This window comes from Penicillium crustosum, assembly GCF_028827405.1.
Source record: "Penicillium crustosum strain IBT 35664 chromosome Unknown utg000004l_segment0_segment0, whole genome shotgun sequence".
NCBI lineage: Eukaryota > Fungi > Ascomycota > Eurotiomycetes > Eurotiales > Aspergillaceae > Penicillium > Penicillium crustosum.
This window is the reverse complement of record NW_026623125.1, coordinates 3,460,309-3,479,354: the sequence shown is the minus strand read 5'-3', so window position 1 is coordinate 3,479,354 and position 19,046 is coordinate 3,460,309. Positions and strand designations below refer to the sequence as shown.

The 19,046-nt window shown below is 48.2% G+C and overlaps 9 protein-coding genes across 9 annotated transcripts; 6 read left to right on the top strand and 3 right to left on the bottom strand.

Moving 5' to 3' along the window:
* Nucleotides 1–282: 282 nt before the first annotated feature.
* On the top strand, nt 283–1,487 carry N7487_010358 (t-SNARE syntaxin; the record flags this gene model as incomplete). Its single annotated transcript, XM_056878088.1, has 4 exons — nt 283–538; nt 589–770; nt 826–1,398; nt 1,455–1,487. The coding sequence occupies 4 exons, from the start codon at nt 283–285 to the stop codon at nt 1,485–1,487; spliced, it is 1,044 nt and encodes a 347-aa protein (XP_056726668.1).
* A 348-nt stretch (nt 1,488–1,835) lies between these two features.
* On the bottom strand, nt 1,836–4,172 carry N7487_010357 (fungal specific transcription factor domain-containing protein; the record flags this gene model as incomplete). Its single annotated transcript, XM_056878087.1, has 6 exons — nt 1,836–2,325; nt 2,395–2,648; nt 2,700–3,122; nt 3,188–3,504; nt 3,556–4,053; nt 4,112–4,172. 6 exons carry the CDS (start codon nt 4,170–4,172, stop codon nt 1,836–1,838), a joined length of 2,043 nt encoding a protein of 680 aa, XP_056726667.1.
* A 724-nt stretch (nt 4,173–4,896) lies between these two features.
* Nucleotides 4,897–6,771, bottom strand: N7487_010356 (F-box protein; the record flags this gene model as incomplete). The annotated part of the gene is made up of 3 exons (XM_056878086.1): nt 4,897–5,219; nt 5,588–6,150; nt 6,206–6,771. The coding sequence occupies 3 exons, from the start codon at nt 6,769–6,771 to the stop codon at nt 4,897–4,899; spliced, it is 1,452 nt and encodes a 483-aa protein (XP_056726666.1).
* A 488-nt stretch (nt 6,772–7,259) lies between these two features.
* N7487_010355 (Zn(II)2Cys6 transcription factor) lies at nt 7,260–9,510 on the top strand (the record flags this gene model as incomplete). Its single annotated transcript, XM_056878085.1, has 4 exons — nt 7,260–7,648; nt 7,704–7,731; nt 7,783–8,244; nt 8,299–9,510. 4 exons carry the CDS (start codon nt 7,260–7,262, stop codon nt 9,508–9,510), a joined length of 2,091 nt encoding a protein of 696 aa, XP_056726665.1.
* Nucleotides 9,511–9,593: 83 nt separating this feature from the next.
* Nucleotides 9,594–9,844, top strand: N7487_010354 (uncharacterized protein; the record flags this gene model as incomplete). Its single annotated transcript, XM_056878084.1, has 2 exons — nt 9,594–9,731; nt 9,785–9,844. 2 exons carry the CDS (start codon nt 9,594–9,596, stop codon nt 9,842–9,844), a joined length of 198 nt encoding a protein of 65 aa, XP_056726664.1.
* A 64-nt stretch (nt 9,845–9,908) lies between these two features.
* N7487_010353 (putative FAD binding monooxygenase) lies at nt 9,909–11,492 on the top strand (the record flags this gene model as incomplete). Its single annotated transcript, XM_056878083.1, has 1 exon — nt 9,909–11,492. The coding sequence occupies one exon, from the start codon at nt 9,909–9,911 to the stop codon at nt 11,490–11,492; it is 1,584 nt and encodes a 527-aa protein (XP_056726663.1).
* Nucleotides 11,493–12,254: 762 nt separating this feature from the next.
* Nucleotides 12,255–13,696, top strand: N7487_010352 (putative phosphatidylglycerol specific phospholipase C; the record flags this gene model as incomplete). The annotated part of the gene is made up of 2 exons (XM_056878082.1): nt 12,255–12,836; nt 12,893–13,696. The coding sequence occupies 2 exons, from the start codon at nt 12,255–12,257 to the stop codon at nt 13,694–13,696; spliced, it is 1,386 nt and encodes a 461-aa protein (XP_056726662.1).
* Nucleotides 13,697–14,630: 934 nt separating this feature from the next.
* On the top strand, nt 14,631–15,706 carry N7487_010351 (SCO family protein; the record flags this gene model as incomplete). The annotated part of the gene is made up of 3 exons (XM_056878081.1): nt 14,631–15,104; nt 15,198–15,522; nt 15,585–15,706. 3 exons carry the CDS (start codon nt 14,631–14,633, stop codon nt 15,704–15,706), a joined length of 921 nt encoding a protein of 306 aa, XP_056726661.1.
* Nucleotides 15,707–16,001: 295 nt separating this feature from the next.
* On the bottom strand, nt 16,002–18,735 carry N7487_010350 (uncharacterized protein; the record flags this gene model as incomplete). Its single annotated transcript, XM_056878080.1, has 4 exons — nt 16,002–16,529; nt 16,887–17,385; nt 17,444–18,203; nt 18,264–18,735. 4 exons carry the CDS (start codon nt 18,733–18,735, stop codon nt 16,002–16,004), a joined length of 2,259 nt encoding a protein of 752 aa, XP_056726660.1.
* Between the last annotated feature and the right edge of the window lie 311 nt (nt 18,736–19,046).

Genomic DNA, 19,046 nt, shown 5'->3' with positions numbered 1-19,046 from the left:
GACCTTTCATCTTCTTACTTGAACTGTACCGAGTATAGTCTCTTTGTTTTGTTTCTGAATTTAATCAAAGTCACCTTGTACCCTCGGAGATTTCTGCAACCGGACACATCTTCAACCTCGCCCCCTTATCGATTGCAGATAGAATCACACTTCAGTTTCAAGACCGAATTCGGCTTCTATCGACCTTAATTTACATTTGCTTCTCAATATTGGTCCTACTTGAAAGACTATAGCTACTTGTCTCCCATCCTCGCTTCCCATCCCTCCTTCCACGCCGCAATTATGACCGGCCCGTCGATACAAGACCGGACCAGCGAGTTCAGCGCTATCTTGGGCCACGCCCAGAAGCGCCTGGGAACATCGAAAGTTGGTTCACAGCGCCAGGCCTTGTTGACTGATGCGCAAAGGCGACAGGCCGATGGATCACCTCAGGGTGCTGCACAGGAGAAGGCGGCAAGATCGGAGTTCGCGCGGCGGGCGCGAGATATCGGAAGGGGGATTACTGGAACAATGGCAAAATTGCAACGATTGGCTGAATGTGAGTCTGGTCACATTGCTCAAGATGTCAGCAATCTAACTAGGAAATAGTGGCGAAACGGAAAACACTGTTCGACGACCGACCTGTCGAAATCTCCGAATTGACATACGTGATTAAACAAGACCTTGCCGCCCTGAACCAAAGCATCGCCTCGCTGCAGGCTCTCACCCATGCACAACACCCCAAATCGAATCGTTCGAAGACAGACCAGGAAGGAGAACACAATGACAATGTGAGTGAGACATGAACGGTCGCGCGCGGACAAAGTCGCTGATTTCCCATTACAGGTTGTTGTTATGCTGCAGGGAAAGCTGGCCGATGTAGGTGCTAGTTTCAAGGAGGTACTCGAAGTCCGCACGAAGAATATTCAGGCATCCCGAACTCGAACCGAGAATTTCGTTTCCTCGGTATCTTCCAAATCACACAGTGCCCTCGATGCACAGCGCTCAGACTCGCCTTTGTATAACACATCGGGACGACGGACACCCCAGCCCGGATATCAAGGCAACTCCTCCGACCTTTTGACCCTCGAGCCCTCAAACCCTTCGCCTTTGGGGCGTCCATCATTCCAATCAGACCAACAGTTGATGGTAATGGAAGAAGGAGAGTCGAGTAACACATATGTTCAAGCTCGAGGCGAAGCCATCGAAGCCATTGAGCGAACCATTAGCGAATTAGGTGGTATTTTTGGTCAGCTGGCGCAGATGGTCAGTGAGCAGTCAGAAATGATCCAGCGCATAGATGCCAATACCGAAGATGTCGTCGACAACGTCGAGGGAGCGCAGAGAGAACTAATGAAATATTGGACGCGTGTCTCCGGGAATCGCTGGCTAATTGCCAAAATGTTTGGTATTCTGATGGTATGTCCTCTCATGTTGAATTTTGCGTCTGTATATCTAACTAATGACTGTTATAGATCTTCTTCCTTCTCTGGGTCTTGATTTCATGATAGACATGAGATCCATCCCTTCTTTCAATGTTTCTTCATACTGTATTATAATACCTGGCCGGTGTGCTTTCGACAGATCATGGCCCTTCTGCATATCCGCACTCGCTGAGCATTTTCAATTTTTTTTCTTATCCTGGCTAAACTCTGGGATGTTCGAACCATCACGCTCTTTATCTTCCGTTTCATTTTTCCCCCAGTACTTTTTACTCTTTGTTGCTTGGGACTGTGTCCTCGAGAGTCACCTGCGTAAATACATCTCATGTACTATTCGAATCCAATGAACCGAGATCATGGGACAGCCATGAACCACTTTAGAAACATCTCGAAGCTAGTATTGCTATTCTAATTTCACGAATCAAACTGCGACATTACATTCCACAGTTCTGAATCTGCCCACCCTAACGAGGGCTGATTATCGAACAGATCCCACACAAGACTGTCATCCCATCCCTCCACGGACGGTGGCGCAGTAGGACCTCCAGTGGAATCTGCACTTCCAAGACTGACCAAAGCCTGATCGGCATCGGCAGCACGGCCAAGTATATGTGTGTAGGACGCCATCTGGCTCTCGGTGTTTCCAGCCGTGTTCGCATCAGAGAGTGCAACTGCTGGCTGTCCCGAACGGGAAGATTTAGGATTGCCTTTCACCAAAGGTGCACACAGGCTCAAGAATTTGGAGAATAGCTTGTAGAGTTTACCAATCGAGGCATTCGCCTCGGCGAATTGGCGTAGGTCGTCAGTAATCGTTTTGATCATATTGAAGTCTCTCTCGTTTGATGTTGCGATCACATTGCAAAACAGGACAAAGAATGGCGCCAACGGGAATAGTAGCATTGTCCTATTAACAGGCCATTAGTCTTCACTGTGAAAGGCATTAAAGGACAGCTTTGAGATGGCTATATCATACCAGGTAAGAAAGTGTGGATATGAATCAATCGAGTTGGTGTAGCTTGAGAATGCTTCCTGTAAAGCTCGGAGAGTGGTGAGAGCTTCCCGGGCTGTGTATAGACAGTTCTCGCAAACCAAGCGGGACTTGAGTACCGCGGAGCGGGCTTGGATGATTGTCGTGAGAACAGAGTAGTAGTTGAAATCCATTGATGGCCATTCGTGCAGAATTTGGCGCCATAACTCTGGGGATTGCTCTTCTTGGCGACGACGAAACTGGAATTTGGATTAGCAGTTGCTTGCTGGCGGATGCTCGATCTGTCTTACCGCTTGCATACTGGAGTGTATTATGTGTGCTCGCGCCACAAGATCAGACAGTATATTGGCCTTCTCTGTGTCTCCTATTGTCTTCTTTGTATCAAGCAAGACGCTCAGTAGATCACTTTTCAACTCTGAATACTCGACTATGCCTTTTATCATGGCAGATGTTGGCAGATCAGGGTCAAGGTGAATTAACTGGGTTGGTCTAATTTTCAGATCTGGGAGAGACGGTGGTCGGAGGAGCAGCAGGCTGAGGGTTTTGTCGAAGTAATAGCATGTATACACACAATCATGAATATTCTCCTCTATCTCGGTTCGAGGATTGGGATCTGTGATGTTGTGATAGTTTAAGGAAACGATAATCATCGACGCTTGTGCTATCAACATCCAGCTGCGTGTCATGTTTCCTAAATACCGCATCAAACGGGCCTGTGTTGGGTCAGAGCCGAGTCGATATTAGATGGAGTCACACTAAAGAGAGAAAATGAACATACCCCGGATAGAATCGATTGAAGCAAAAGAAGGTTAGGTTCAGCTGCCAGTGGAATTTGATCCAAAATCTCGATGGCAGCAGCTTCATACCTTTTTTTGAGTGACCGAAAATGATCACCCAAACGTCCGCTCGTGAGCAGAGGAGCCATTTTTGATATAAAAGCCATGGCCTTTATCCAAACATTGATTCGATAATACTGGAGCACTTGCTCACACTCTGTGCCCTCGATAATCGCGAGCCCCATTTGCTCTAGAACTTTGTCGGAGATGTGATCAGGCCAGTTGATTGTTCCCTGTGAATTTGTTCTCTTATCGGGTCCTAGGTACACAATCAGCGTCACTCACATCTGCCAGATTGTTGATAATTTACCAGGTAGCATCATGAAGAGCAATTCTGGTGTGAGAGTAGGGGGTTCTAGGTTTTCTTGAACATCGATATCATGCATAGCCGCAGTCTCCTCGAAATTTAATGTCGGATTTGACAGCTGACTGACAAACTTGCGCGCTGATTCAAGCGCAGTTCGTCTATCCTTTGATAGAGCAGGGTTGCATTTAAGTTCATGCTCAATGTATTCTCTAGCCTCATAAGCATGATGCGTTGAGCTAGGAGAATGTGTCTGGTGAACATTTTGTTGCGCCACTGTCTGAGACTTGCGGTGCTTGCTTAGTGGTAGCTGCAAGGGGGCCGTATCATGGAGGTCATATGCTCGATATCGCTTTTGCTTGTCATTGAGTACTTCTGTAGTACTTGGCTGGTTAGCCGAAGGCGACGAAGATGCGCTGCTCGCGGCATGATGCCTTGTTGGAAAGCATGTTGCCTCTTTATTAGCCGACTCTTCTAATTTCGCCAATCTTTGGGTCAAAGTTTCTAATCTTTGAAATATCAGCGACTGATTCTGCAGGCGTGTAATACGAATTGCACGTACCGGGAGACCCGAGGTCTATGAACTCGTGCTTGGCGGTTGCGAAGACATTCTGCACCTGCATCGGTGCAGTTCATGCAAGGATCCTGGCGATCGCATTTCACCTACAATAACTCCAGATAAGCTTCGGGATATCAGGCAATCGAATGCGAGAAACAAATGAAAGGTGAAAGGATATATCTACGTACCTTTCGGGTATGACATAAATCGCACTAGTAACATTAGTTGAGCTACATATTTCAGAAATAGCGTATGCCTTTCGCATTGCCGTTATTCAGAAAAACTTACCGCCGACATGCTTCGGAATTTTGAACGGAATTTCGGAATCAAAGCAGATTCATCACGCAAAGGGAATGTCAAAGTAGCCCTGGTGGAGGGAGCTTGGTCGAAGTCTTGGGGTTGTCGGCTCCCGAACTACCGGGAACCGACCAAAAGCGGTTTAGTGCAGAGCTTCATATATGGCCCTTTTTTCAATTTGCATACAAATAGGGAGAACCATAATTATTGGATATTCTAGCAAAAAGCTTGATAAAAAAAATGCGGCGAACTTCTGGAGTGCAATATTCTCCATACACCAGTTAATAAAACCAGTTAATAAACTACAAGCAGCATTCAAGGGGCTACCGCTTCGCAGGAGAAAAAAAAGGGAAGTCACGCAGTCTCCTAACCGTGCAAAATTTGTTCGGATTTGGCAAGGCCATAATATTCACCTTGTCTCGATGTCTCAATTCTGGATTCTGATCAGGCATAATGTCGCCAATTCAATCGTTAGCCTCTTGGACGAAGTCTCATTTAGAATCATCACCAACTGGTGGCTTGTCGTGCTGCCTGTCCTCACTCTTCTCCTCCAGGCCACTGGCCATTGGCTTATCTTCATCCGATGGCTCAGCCCGCTGGAGTTCTTCTCTTGGGACAGGGTTATCTGTTGGCTCATCTTGTTCCCACCTCTCACTATCTTTCTCCAGGCCACCTTGAATCGTCTCATCCCCTTCCGATGACTGAGTGTTCAGTTTCTTCCGCTCTGCTCGGAGCTGTTGCCATTCTTCCTGGCTCCGCCCTGGCTCTTCTATGCGTTTGCCAAAGGCGTAACATGGCGGACTGGACTGGGCACCTAAATAGGGACTACCGAATAATCTTTGTTTGTGTGTTTTTGGTTCCATCTTTCTTGTTTTAAACAAAAATAGCGTGGTGCCTTTGTAGTATTCAATCCATTTTGCCCTAGAAAGTGGGTGAGCAAGAATAGTTGGCGGCTTATGCGGTCTCGTGATGCCTTTTTGGTGGGTGGTATATAGAAGCGGCAAAAAAAGCGAATTCTAAGCAAGATATTTTTTTATGTATAACCTTTGATGCACCAGTTGTATTGAAGGTTCATTCAAGAATAAATCGATCCGCACAATTCCTGGAAATTACAACTTGTTGGCTAATAGTTGTGCTGAGCTTTGAGCTATCATTCATCATAACAGTCATAACAGTATTCACATTCTAACTTCACAACAGACCCGTGGAGAACGTGCACTTCTGAATCCTCAACGGTATGCGGAATAGCACCTCGTTCATCCATCTCATTTTGAGCTGCTTGGAACCATACATGGTTAAGCTTTGGGTCGAGGGATGTTTGTTCGCTATGATCACTGAAAGATGCCGTGTACTCGTTCAAGTCTTGTCGCATCGCCCATAGAAACTCCTTTCTATGAGACCACGTAGAATCATGCTCGCCCTTTTGTTTTCTTTGGTCATCCTTCGAGATAGAGATAAAGAATTCAAGGATTCTCTCCATGGTTGAGGTGGTAAGAAGGAGACTAAACCAGCTTTCGGCGGTGGAGTGGGGAATTTCCGGTCCCATCAAGCGCTGGACCGTCGAAAAAAGAAGCTGCATGCAGTGGTGGGTCGACAGAAATATAAGTGTATCGTCAAAAGGCGCATTTCGAAGAATCGTTTGTTGTCGTTCCGTGGAACAGGCCATAATTTTGTGGTGATGACCCGAGTGGTCAGAGCCGGAGTCAGAAGATGCAGATGATTCTAGGAAGAATACCGCGTAGGCTCTATATTCGAGTAAGTATGCTTCCCAGAAAAAGAATTGACGTAGTGGGGCCATACATCGGATACAAAAGCTTGGCTTGGAGCGAAGCTACAGCTTTGCTATAGACAACTTCTTTCTCTGTCTTGGAAGATGACCACAAAGGCTGAGCAATTGTATCAGTCTCCAGATGATGTTCAACTACATGAGCAGCCAAGTGATGGGAGAGTCGGATGCAAGTATTCCAGCATCGTTTTAAATCGCCGAGATATCCCAGAGAGTATTCCGCGTTGTCATGAGGCATGCCTGTGCTGTACTCTGGAGGTGGGGGAGGAAATAGCTCGGAGATAAAGGCAATATCATCGCCTGGCGACAGGCCTTCGTCAATACAATGCCTTTGGTGATGTGTCTGCTTTCGGAGTTGAATATATGCCCATGCTATGGCGTATTCCAGCTTGGAAACCCGGTCATGGAGTGCTCGACAGGAAAGAGACAAAGAGCCGATATCCTTCAGGTCACAGGAGGCTAGGATGTTAACAAAGACATGGGATGGAAGCCGCTTCCACGGTGAAGCTTTAGACCCGGCTGACACCGAGTCCCGTTTGCCTTTTCGAAGGACTGTTCTGACTCGACTGAGAAAATGCATTATGACTCATACATTGGATGAATCCTTTGAAATATTCTTTGGCATGTAATGTTGGAATCCTTGACATGAAAACGACCGGTAAGAAAGATAAATGGATGATAGAAATACTCAGATAGAATCGCTCGGGTTGTAATGTTGAGTCTGTCGGGACTGCGGAGACACAGGGATGGGACCAAATGTAATATTGCAAAAACACATTCAGAATACTTTGGGCGAAGATGTGATATTTTAAGAATGTCAACCTGGAATCAAGCAATAGCAGTGGAGAATAGAGAAGCCAATCGAAGCACATAATGTGAAACAACCGAGATTAGATTGGACTTGGTGCCTTATATCCAAGGCATCAAATTCCAACGGCCCCCGACCTTTCCGAGCCGTATGTCATATCCTTTGCTCTCCATAATGCCACCAAAGGTCAAATTGCTGAAGTAAATGTACCAATTCACTCATGCCTATCTGTGTGGTTTTTCAAAGAGTGTGCTGCAGCGATGGCTAGTCTAAATGGCCCCTTAAATGGCGGGCGGGCAACGGACTCGCCATCCAAACAACCTGCATCGTTTGCATGCGTGGTCTGTCACAACCGGAAGGTTAAATGCGATAGGCAGGACCCCTCTACCCCTTGTTCAAATTGTGCAAAGGCGAATGTGGAGTGCATCTACCGTGCCCCACCGCCACCTCGTCGCAAAAGGGACCGGGAAACGAATGGGAGCGTGTCTCAAGAACGCGGAAAATATGTTAGACGCAGCGCCGGGTTCGATGGTAATCCCACTGCCATTCAGCATCATCGCCCTACCGAGGGAGGTCAATGGACGGAGGGAGGGAAAAGTGGATCCGGGAGGATGATCATGAAAGATGGAAACTCCATCTATCTCGACAAGTGAGTTGCTTGTGCTACATTTCGCCTATTGTCAGGATTCTAACTTGTACATTAGCAATCTTTGGACGAGTGTTAGCAACGAGGTTGGTATTTTCTAACTTCCGTATGGTGTCAATTCTGACTATCTTTGCTAGCTTCCAAATGCCGCAGACGTATTGGGCGAGGGATCAGATGATGGTACCGATAACTTTGCTCAGGATGTGAGCGACGAGTATGCGATACTCTCGACATCTGCAACAAGAGAAATTCTTACGGAGCTTCACCCAAGCCCTCTGAATATCTTCAAGTTATGGCAGGCATTTCTCGAGAATGTGAACCCGCTGACCAAAATTATACATGCTCCGACTGCGCAACAGCAAATTCTAGATGCCATGAGTGATCTGGGAAAAGTAAGTCGAGAGATCGAAGCATTGATGTTTGCAATATATTGCATAGCATTGGTTTCCTCGCAAGCAGAAGATGTCGAAAAGTCATTTGGAGAAAGCAAGAAAGCCCTCCTATCAAAGTGCAGAAGAGGAGCCCAACTCGCTTTTAAGAATGCGTCACTTCTTCGTACATCAAGCCCTGTGGTCCTACAAGCGTTTATGCTATACCTAGTACGTTCACCTTCCTTCGACGAAATATACTGCTCTTTAACAATATTTGGATAGCTCTGCATGCGTTCGTTCTCTGATCCCCATACTATCTGGACATTATGTGGTATTGCAGTAAGAATCGCGCAAAGAATTGGGATTCATCGTGACGGATCTGCACACGGACTTTCAATATTCGAAACTGAGATGCGCCGTCGCATCTGGTTCCAGCTCATGATCATAGATGCTACATCCGCACAGTTCTGTGGTGTAGCATCAACACCACTCCCAGCCACTATTGATGTTAAACCGCCAATGAACGCAAATGATAGCGACCTCGATCCTCGCATGACCGAGCCAGCCTACGAGAAGCCAGGACCGACAGAAATGATGTTTGTTCTGGCTCGGAGTGCATTTGGAAAATGGCTCCTTCGTGTGTCAAATCAGGTTGAGAGTTCTAATAGTGGGCCATGGGCCTTCTTATCATCGTCATCGATGTCCTTGAAGGACAAGGACAAGACTATTGATGAACTTGAGGCACACCTGGAAGATAGGTTCCTCCGGCATTGCGATAAATCCATTCCGCTGCATATGGCAACGACAATGATGGCGCGTTCGGCTATATACTACACTCGGCTGATGGCACACCATCCTCGCCAATACCAGGATCCTAATACTCGCATCTCCCAAGCAGAGAAAAACGTCATCTTCGAGAATTGCCTCAAGATGACAGAGTATGCTGACTCTGCCCAAAACAATCCAGTTGTTCGAAAGTACTCGTGGCACATGGTGAATCACATGCCGTGGGACGCCATAATATTCATGCTCTCGGAAATGAGGCACCGGACTGATTCCGAAGAGAAAAGCAAAGTCTGGCAACTGATTGGAAATGTGTATTCTGGGCATATCAAGACAATAAGCAAGAACGGTCCAACGCCTCTTCACATGGCCATTCAAAATTTAATTGTCAAGGCCTGGCGGACGTACATTGACGAGTGTAATCTCAATCACCGCGCACCAACGCCGTGTCCAACCATCATTGCATCTTTGCTAGCGAGTGCGGGAGGAATTTCTAGCACGGAGCAGGAAGATGAAAACTTCCCAGCTAGTGAGCATGGTGCTGGGATACAAGATCAACCCAGACATGACCGCTCTAGTTCACAATTCGGACTGGAGGCTGAAAACTTTGGTTTCCTGCTTGGCAATAGCCCGCAGGATTGGAATGAATGGGACAATCTTCTGAGTAACTTCCAAGGATCTTTTACAGACGATGCAGCATACTTGTCGTGACACAAGCATGATTCCCGATGCTGTGGCTGAAAATCCACTCACCTACTCTTTGTAGCGAATCAAGGGGTCTGGTATCAATTATCATGTTCGAAATCCAGTTTACCCCAACATTTTTGGAGAGCCTCGCACCGATCGGCACGCGACGCTCCGATGCCGTCCACAATCCTCGCTCGGGATCGGCAACTAAACAGCCGAACAGTGATGATCAACATTACTTTGGGGTACGCTTCTATACTAAGTAATGGTACATGCGCAGTCAAAATTCTATTTAAAGTCACTTCCGTTCGGTGCTGATTTTGGATATGACCACCAATATCCTACCATCGTCTTTTGATCGCGATTCTTCCCTTGATACATTAGTTCAACATATATACCCTAAATCTGAAGAGCGTCCCAAAATGAGACCCAAGACGGATGTTCTCATTGTCGGCGCAGGCCCAACAGGCCTTGTCCTTGCTCTGTGGCTCCACCACCAAGGTGTCAATGTCCACATTTTTGACCAGGCAGATGGTCCGGCGAAAAACTCACGAGCTATAGTTGTTCATGCACGCATAGTGGAGCTGTATAGACAACTTGGGTTGACCGAAGACTTGCTGGCGCTGGGGTTCAAGCTGCCGGCGTCAAATGTTTGGGTCGAGACGGAGCACAAAGGCCACATTTCGCTGCGAGACTTTGGACGCGAGTTGACCCCGTACCCGTTCATGCTGAATATACCGCAAGATGACCATGAAAGAATGCTCGAAAAGCGACTGAATGACGTCGGCATCCATGTCGCACGAGGGTTAAAATTGCAAGGCTTTGTGGACCACGGGTCAAGCATCACTGCTACCCTGTTCCGCGAGAGTGACCAGAGCTCAAGCACACACGAGGCGTCATACATAGTTGGGTGTGATGGAGCACATTCAGCTGTTCGCCGCGGAATTGGTGCCAAATTCGAAGGCGAAACATACAAACCGCTGTTCTACATCGCCGACGTCGAAGGCAAAAGCGACAAGCACTTCAACGGCGAAGGGCACGTAGTGTTCACGAGCGACACTTTCACCCAGGTATTGCCGTACAAAAAGGCAGGCCATGCGCGATTGGTTGGTATTACGATCCCAGATACTGACGACGATGACAATGGCGAATCGCCAGAGCCTGAGCATCAGATCACATTCGATGACGTTAGACCCCAAATCATGCAAGTGATGGATATCGACATCTCAAATGTTAACTGGTTCTCAACCTACCGCTGCCACCACCGTGTGGCCGACAAATTCTGCAGCAATCGCGCGTTCCTTGTTGGAGATGCAGCTCACATCCACAGCCCAGTCGGTGGGCAGGGTATGAATACCGGCATCATGGACTCAGTCAACCTAGCGTGGAAGCTAGCAACGGTTCTCAAAACAAACATGACCGAAGAAGCACAATACCAACTATTAGATTCATATGAGTCTGAACGCCGGGAATTCGCCATGATAATAGTCAAGTCGACTGACATGGGTTTTACGACGCTTACATCGAAAGGATTCTTCCCACACATTCTTCGAAATTGGCTGATTCCATACCTTGTGCCACTGCTGTTGAAATTCGATTTTGCCCGAACCAAAATCTTCCGGGGCGCCTCTCAACTCATTTGCAATTACAGGGGCAGTAGTCTTTCTCGTATTGGCGAAGGGACCGTGCAGCCTGGCGACCGTCTTCCATGGGTTGAAATCAACGAGGTGGACAATTTTTCTACCCTACGAGAAGTTTGTTGGCAGCTCCATATCTACGGGGAGTCTGTGCCGGAACTTGAAAAGTGGGCCCGGGAAATGAATGCGAAGGTTTTTACATTCCACTGGCACGATCAATACGGCAAAGTCGGCATAGTCAAGAATGCCGTTTACTTGCTCCGACCTGACCAGTATATTGCGGGCATTTTTGAGGGCCCCTCTGCTAAGGCGGGGTTGGACGAGTACTTCGCTACTCGGGGATTTTTTCCACATACAGGCAGAGATTAGAGATTAGACTTGTTTCAAAATATCACCCAGACCACTACTATCACCTTCTAATTTGGACCATCGTTATTCTACTCCTATTTAGCCACGTGCATTTTCATGGGTCGCGTTTTCCCGTCAATTTCCTGTTTAAGATGCGGAATGTAGCCGACTCAGGCTCCTCTAAGATTATGTTGTACTTCAAAGGAAAGCGTGAACATGGGATATGGGAGCCACATGGTCTTCACACCCCTCGGCATGCGAAAGGAACGGAGCGTGATTGGTGACTTGGCACATATTAAAGCCCGTTGGTGGATGATGTGATTGGTGTACCTGTGGGGCTAACCATGGAAGCTCAGCCAAAGTGGATTCTATGAGACCCCACCTATACTTCCCACCTGGGCATACTTTGGAATCTTCCAAAGGTCATTGCATCCAATCTCTACATGGGAATTAACAACTGGTGCTCTAACACAATCAGTCCGGTAACATCCGAACTATCCTAACTCCACACCCACCCACACGGCTTTTACAAGGCGTGCTCGCTTACCATCGACAGATCGTTGATCGGCGGTTGAAAGCTCACAGGCTGAACATGTGGCAGGAATGGCCGCTTTTCATTTGCTATGGAGTCTAATTTCCGCCTATACATTCACCCAACGCCATTATCTCTCTAATGCACATATCATGCATGCAGGAGAGATATAAAAGTCGTCCAACGACCGAGGAAATGATTTTCGTATTCACCTCAGTCCAACTCTCCCTACCACATAATCTACAGGCACAATGAAGACCACCGCTCTCATTTCCTTGCTCGGCCTGTCCGGCAGCGCTCTGGGTGCGGCCGTGGAGAAGGGCAACGGAAACGCGCCCTTCGGCTACAAGTCTGGCTCGAAGGAGTCTATTGCCAACCTGAAGGGCAAGATCGAGAACGTTGTCTGGGTTCTCTTGGAAAACCGTGGATTCGACAACATCCTGGGTGGTGTGAAGAAGAAGGGTTTGGACAACGTTGTCAACAATGGTCCTTTCTACAACCTGGAGGATATCACCAACCCTAAGAGCAAGAAGTGGTCCACCCAGTCTAAGAACTACGACTCGGTTCTCAATGACCCCGACCACTCGCTTACTGGTACCAACTTCGAGCTCTATGGTCAATATAATCCTAGCAATGAAGCCATTGCCAATGGCACTTTGACTCCCAACCTGTCCGGCTTTGTCAACCGCCAGATTGTTCAGCACCCCAAGATCTCTGCTGAGCGCGCAACTGACGAGGTCATGGGATACTACTCTGAGAGTCAGATCCCCACTATCGTTGACATCGTTGATGAGTTCACTACCTTCAACAACTGGCACTCCTGTGTCCCTGGTGTAAGTACTATCCATTTTGCAAACCAGCCAAAGATATCAAACTGACCATCAACCAGCCCACCAACCCCAACCGTCTCTGTGCGGTCGCTGGTGTTACTGATGGTCATGGCAAGAACGACGAGGACTTCGACACCTCCGCCATCCCGACCACCAGCATCTTCGAGGCTGCCTCCGAGAAGGGCATCTCGTGGCTCAACTACGATGGCACCAACGGCGCCTTCCTTCCCGATTCCATGTTCTTCGACTGGACCGCCAAAAACGCCAAGAGCAACGTCGTCCCGGTCGAGAACTTCTACCAGGATGCCTACCTGGGTCTTCTCCCCCAGCTGTCCTACATTAACCCCTCCTGCTGTGGCCTGAACACCAACTCCATGCACCCCTCCGGCAACGTCTCCTTCGGTGAGGTTTTCCTGAAGCAGATCTACGATGCCGTCCGCACCGGCCCTCAATGGGAGAAGACCCTCTTCCTTGTCACCTTCGACGAGACCGGTGGATTCTTCGACCACGTCGCTCCCCCTCTTGCCGTCCGCCCCGATAACAAGACCTACACTGAGACCGCGCATGATGGCAGCTCGTACACTTTCAGCTTCGACCGTCTCGGTGGTCGTATCCCCACCTGGTTGCTCTCTCCTTACGCCCCCAAGGGTCACGTTGAGGGCTACGGTACCGACCCCGTCACTGGCGAGTCTTCCCCGTACAGTGCTACCTCCGTGCTCAAGACCCTCGGTTACTTGTGGGACCTCAAGGATATGAGCCCTCGTGTCGAGCACTCACCCGCCTTTGACCACCTCATCGGCCCCAACACCCGCACTACCCCCAAGACTCTTAAGAACCCCCACACTTTCCCCGATGCCATTTAAGAGCCTGTTGTACAGAGTTGCACTGGCTTGGTGGGATTTCTATTTGATGTGGTATAGATGAACGGTTGAATAGCTTGTTAATAGTTATTAATTCCCCTTTTTCTTTCTATAGAGTTTATTTGTTTGTTGGGGTTTCCTACTAGCCTTCGGCTTGTTTCAGTGAACCCGGTTGGTTTGATGTCATGTTTGAAACGTTACAATTATTAAAATACTACTGCAATTCGTTTTTCTATTCTCTTTTCAAGTGTCTTATTATATGTCCTTATGTGTCTGTCTCCTGAAATGATCAGTCGTAAAAAACAACATTTCTAAATATAACTTGTTACTATTGAGAGAAACTTCAGCAACCAGTTCTAAGATTTTGTTCCGTCTTTTGTTCCTTTGCGAATTGACTGTCAAGTTGCACCCCAGAACTACTGCAAGCCTGCACCAGACCTCGGCATATCTCTTGAAGACAATATCACCCGAGGATGGGAGTGTCGGATGTGCTCTAACTTAGATACTCCTTCTATACCTCGAGTCCTTGGTTTTTGACGCCATTCCTGGCCAATCTTCTCATATAACGACGGTTTCAAGAAAGAGATCAAGCTTCCTTTATCAATTCCGTTCGCGGGCGCATCCGATCATGCAGCCGTCGTAGTCTTTTTGTCATTTGTCATTTGTCATTTGTTTTCGCAGGTTCCATTGGAGAACTTTGGCTACCAAGTGTAAAGTGCAGTTTGTTTCTAAGAAACAAAACCCCCATGTAATGCATCTAAAATTGGAGAGAACAAATATGTACAAGATGCAAAAGTGTATGATTGATGCCTGAGGCAGACACCCTAAACTTAATTGAGGTGTCGATCTGGAGATTCTCGAATTCCGCCCGGAGTTGCCAATTGATAATCAACCTTCCCTTCGAGATCTCCCCAACCACAGCTGCGCAACAATTAAAATGCCTTCTCCCATGAGATTGGCAAGTGGGCTCCTAACCCGAGCCACCCGCAACATCGCCATTGAATCCGTCCCAACACAACGCATCCTCCCTCTCCTCCGAAACAACACCGCATCACAATGCCGAGCCTACACCCAAGCACAGCGCCCACGATGCAACCAAAGCATGCGCACCATGATCTCCACACAGAACAACTTCTCAACCTCTGCCTTCCGAGCTGGCCCCAAGACAATGGGCCAGATGCGCCAGCGCAACTCGACCGGCCCATTCTCGTGGAAGGCCGCACTGCTCTTCGTCCTGACCGGTGCCGGTATGATGCTGTACTTCCGCGTTGAGAAAGCCCGTCTTGAGCGCAAGCGCATGACGGAGATGAGCAAGGGTGTTGGCAAGCCGAAGGTTGGCGGTCCGTTCGTCTTGAAGGATCTTGACGGGAACGAGTTCACGGCGGAGGACCTGAAGGGCAAATACAGCTTCGTGAGTTACCCCGGATAACGGAACAGAAGAGGATCAATAGATTTGATATACTGGAACAGTATTTGCTGACACAATCTCGCTTTATTTCTCCAGGTCTACTTCGGCTTCACTCACTGCCCCGATATCTGCCCCGATGAACTGGACAAGATGGCCGAGATCATCGAGAAGGTCAATGCCGCTACCGGAGACAAGAAGCTCTTCATGCCCGTTTTCATTACTTGCGATCCCGTCCGTGATACGCCCGAGGTGCTGCGCGAGTACCTGAAGGAGTTCCACACTGGTATCGTCGGCTTGACTGGCACGTACGAGCAGGTCAAGAACGTCTGCAAGCAGTACCGTGTGTACTTCAGTACTCCTAAGGATGTCAAGCCCGGCGAGGACTACCTTGTGGATCACAGTATCTACTTCTACCTGATGGGTGAGTTGATAACGCTACAACCTAAGTTATCTATCTTCAGTATGCTAACAGATTTACCATAGACCCCGACAATGACTTCGTTGAGTGTATCGGCCGCCAGGATACCCCCGAGTCTGCATCCAAGGTAATCTTGGAGCACATCAATGACTGGAAGAGGGAGGGAAAGCCACTCAAGACCGAGTAAGAGTCTTGCGCTAGGTGTATGTAAGGAAATTGTACAATATAGTCATTCGAATAACTGAATACCCTACTCACGCCGGAACTGTGTTCCAAATGCTCCTGCTTTTTATTCTCATGCTCGTATACCCTGTATGCCCGGTCATTTGCCGAAACAAACAAACATAAAGACCCTGCAAACCAATTTTGTTCGGCCCAATTTTGTTCGGCCAACACCTGTAAAAGAACCCATCAGCATCATCCACAATCCACTCACAAGAACACAACCAACCAACCAAGTTCACCATTCATAAACTCCCAACCTAAACACCCCGAGAGCCCAAAAGCTTCCCCTCAGCATCCCGATCCGCATTAGCCCTCCACTCCATCCCGCCATCAACAAACTCCTCCCTCTTCCAAATCTCCGCCTTCTCCTTACAAGCCTCAAGCACCTCCTCCCCCGCCCTCCACGCAGCCCCCCGATGTCCCGCACTAACAGCAATAGCAATAGAAGCCTCTCCAATCGGCACAATGCCGAGTCTGTGCGCAATACTCACGCCTTCAAGCTCATGTGTCTTGACAGCGGCCTCGGCGATCCCCGCTAGCGTCTTCAGCGTCAGAGGTGGGTAGGCCGTGTAGCTGAGCTGGGAGACGGAGCGGCCTTCGAAAGTATCGCGCGTTGTACCGAGGAAGAGGATGTTGGCGCCTGCTGCGGGTGAGGCGGTTTGTGATAAACAGGTGTTTGCATCGAGGGTTTCGTAGGTTAGGGTTATGTGGATGTTTTGTGTTGCGTCATGGTGGGTGCGTGGGTAGGTTTTTGGGTCGAGGTGGGCGGGGGAGCGTGGTTGGTTCTGAGGAACTCATTTTGATTTGGATTGGGATTTGGGAGGATCAATTATTCGAGTAGATTGGGTTGTTTTAGATGTTGGATGTTGTTGGAGTTTCTGATTGTCGGTCCCCCTCGATGCTTATCAGGTGCTGCGGGGATCGGATAAGAGCGCACCCCCGATCTGCGGAGAGCACAGAGGGAATTGACAGCTTTAGATACTTAGGGTTTGTGTTGGTTCTAGCACTCAAATTATGTTGCTTGTAGTTGTCTTCACGTCTCTTCATTGCAGGAAACAATTTAGGTACAATTTATGAAGGAAGTGGCTTGTGGTCAGCCTCAGATCTCATATATATATCTCACATCACAGAAGCAACACAACGGCCTCATACGGTCGAAGTGTCCATTTTCCACCAGAGAACCTCTGGGAAGCCTCCTCAACACCTTCGTAAGTGTTAAGCAAGACCTGCTTGATGCCTGTGATACCATTGCTGGCTGCATTCCATTCCAGAGTCTTCTCTGTCCAGTGACACACAACCAAGGCCTTTTGATCTTCATACTGGCGAGTGTATGCAAAGATCTCCTGGTTTGGTTTGTCTAGAAGTGTGAAATCACCATACACAAAGATATCAAGATATTGCTTGCGCAATTTCAGGACAGTTGCCCAGTAATGGTATGTTGAGTTGGGATCCTTGACTTCGGCTTCGGCATTGACCCGCACATAATCGGTGTTCACAGACATCCAGGGCTTGACACCAGGCCCTGTGAAACCTGCATTCTCAGCAGCTGACCACTGGACCGGAGTGCGTCCGTTGTCGCGGGACTTCTTCTGATATTCTTGGAGAGCGATTGCTTGGGCAGCTGTGTCGTCCTTTGGGATTCTGTAGAATATCTATAGTTAGCAGACATTCGTAACTTCTAGCAGGAGAGTGAAATTACCTTTTCCAGTGGTTCAGACAATCAATGTCTTTGTATTCTTCAATACCCCACGACTTGGGCACATTTCGGGTTCCCAGCTCTTGTCCTTGGTAAACAAATGGAGTACCAGCCTGCAGTGCCAGCGCGGTAGCCAGCATCTTAGACGCAACCAGTCGATACTCTTCACTAGCGTTTGTGTAACGATCAATAGATCGCGGCTGATCATGATTCTCCCAGTAGAGCGCATTCCACCCATCATTGTCGTACATGAAAGTCTGCCAACGCTCAAAGAAGTCCTTCAAATCAGTGAGTTTCCAGCTCCCAGGCTCAAACTTATCATATTTGCCATGGTCAATGTCAACATGTTCGAAATTGAAGATCATATTGAGCTCATTGCGCTCGAATTGCACCGCAAGTAGCACCTCTTTCTCATCAGTGACGAACGGCATCTCTCCAACACTGAAGGCATCATACTCCTTGAGAATCTTGCCAAGATCCGCGAGGTACTCATGCAAGCGCGGGCCGTTGGCGTACCACTTGTCGCCCCATTGCCACGGAGTCCGCGGGTCCTTGATGGGTCCATCAGGGAAGCTCTGCTCCTTGCTAATGAAGTTGATCACGTCCATGCGGAATCCATCGCAGCCCTTGTCGAGCCAGAATCGCATGATATCGTGCACAGCCTTACGGACGGGTGGGTGTTCCCAGTTTAGGTCAGGTTGCTCGACTGCGTAGAGATGCAGGTAGTATTCTTGGGTCAGTTCGTCCCATTCCCAGACACTTCCTATAGTAGAATTTAGGTTAGATGGATCTATTCAATTTACGGGGATATTAAAATACATACCCTGGAAATGAGACACCCAGTTGTTTGGAGGCTGGCGGTTGCCCTGTTCATCATACGTGGCCGGCTTCCAGACATACCAGTTCCGGTACTCGTTATCCTTGGAGCTGCGGGACTGCTTGAACCATTCATGTTGGTCGCTGGTGTGGTTGACGACTAAATCCATGAGAAGTTTCATACCCCGCTGATGGCAGCCGGCAATCAGCTTCTCGACATCTTCAACTGTGCCATACTCATCGGCAATACTGTAGTAGTCGGAAATATCATAGCCCATGTCCACCTGCGGGGATTTGTACGATGGACACAGCCAAACGATATCCACGGCTAGATTCTTGATGTAATCCAGCTCGGAGATGATACCGGGGATATCACCAATACCATCATCATTGGAATCCTTAAAGGATGCAGGCCAGATTTGATATACAGAGCTTTCTTTCCACCAAGCACGGTGGTTGGACTTTGCTGGAGTAGCCATGGCAATTGTGAGAGGAAATTAGGAAATTCTGAGAGGAAATAAGAAAGAGTTTAGGATTCTGGAGTATTTCCTATATAATATGTTCTTTGCTATGAGAGCTGTGCTGGCAAGGACACTTGGAGCATGGTCAATCGCTCATGTTTATCCCACCGCGGGGCAGATTCAATCAATCATCGCGGACCCTCTATTGATATGTCGGGCCGAGATCACTAGGGGTGAGCCGTACTTTGGAACACAGCTTGTATCTGTTGAATCAGAAGCCACACGATGTGGATCGTCTCCACCTAAATGATACTAGAACTGGATAATAA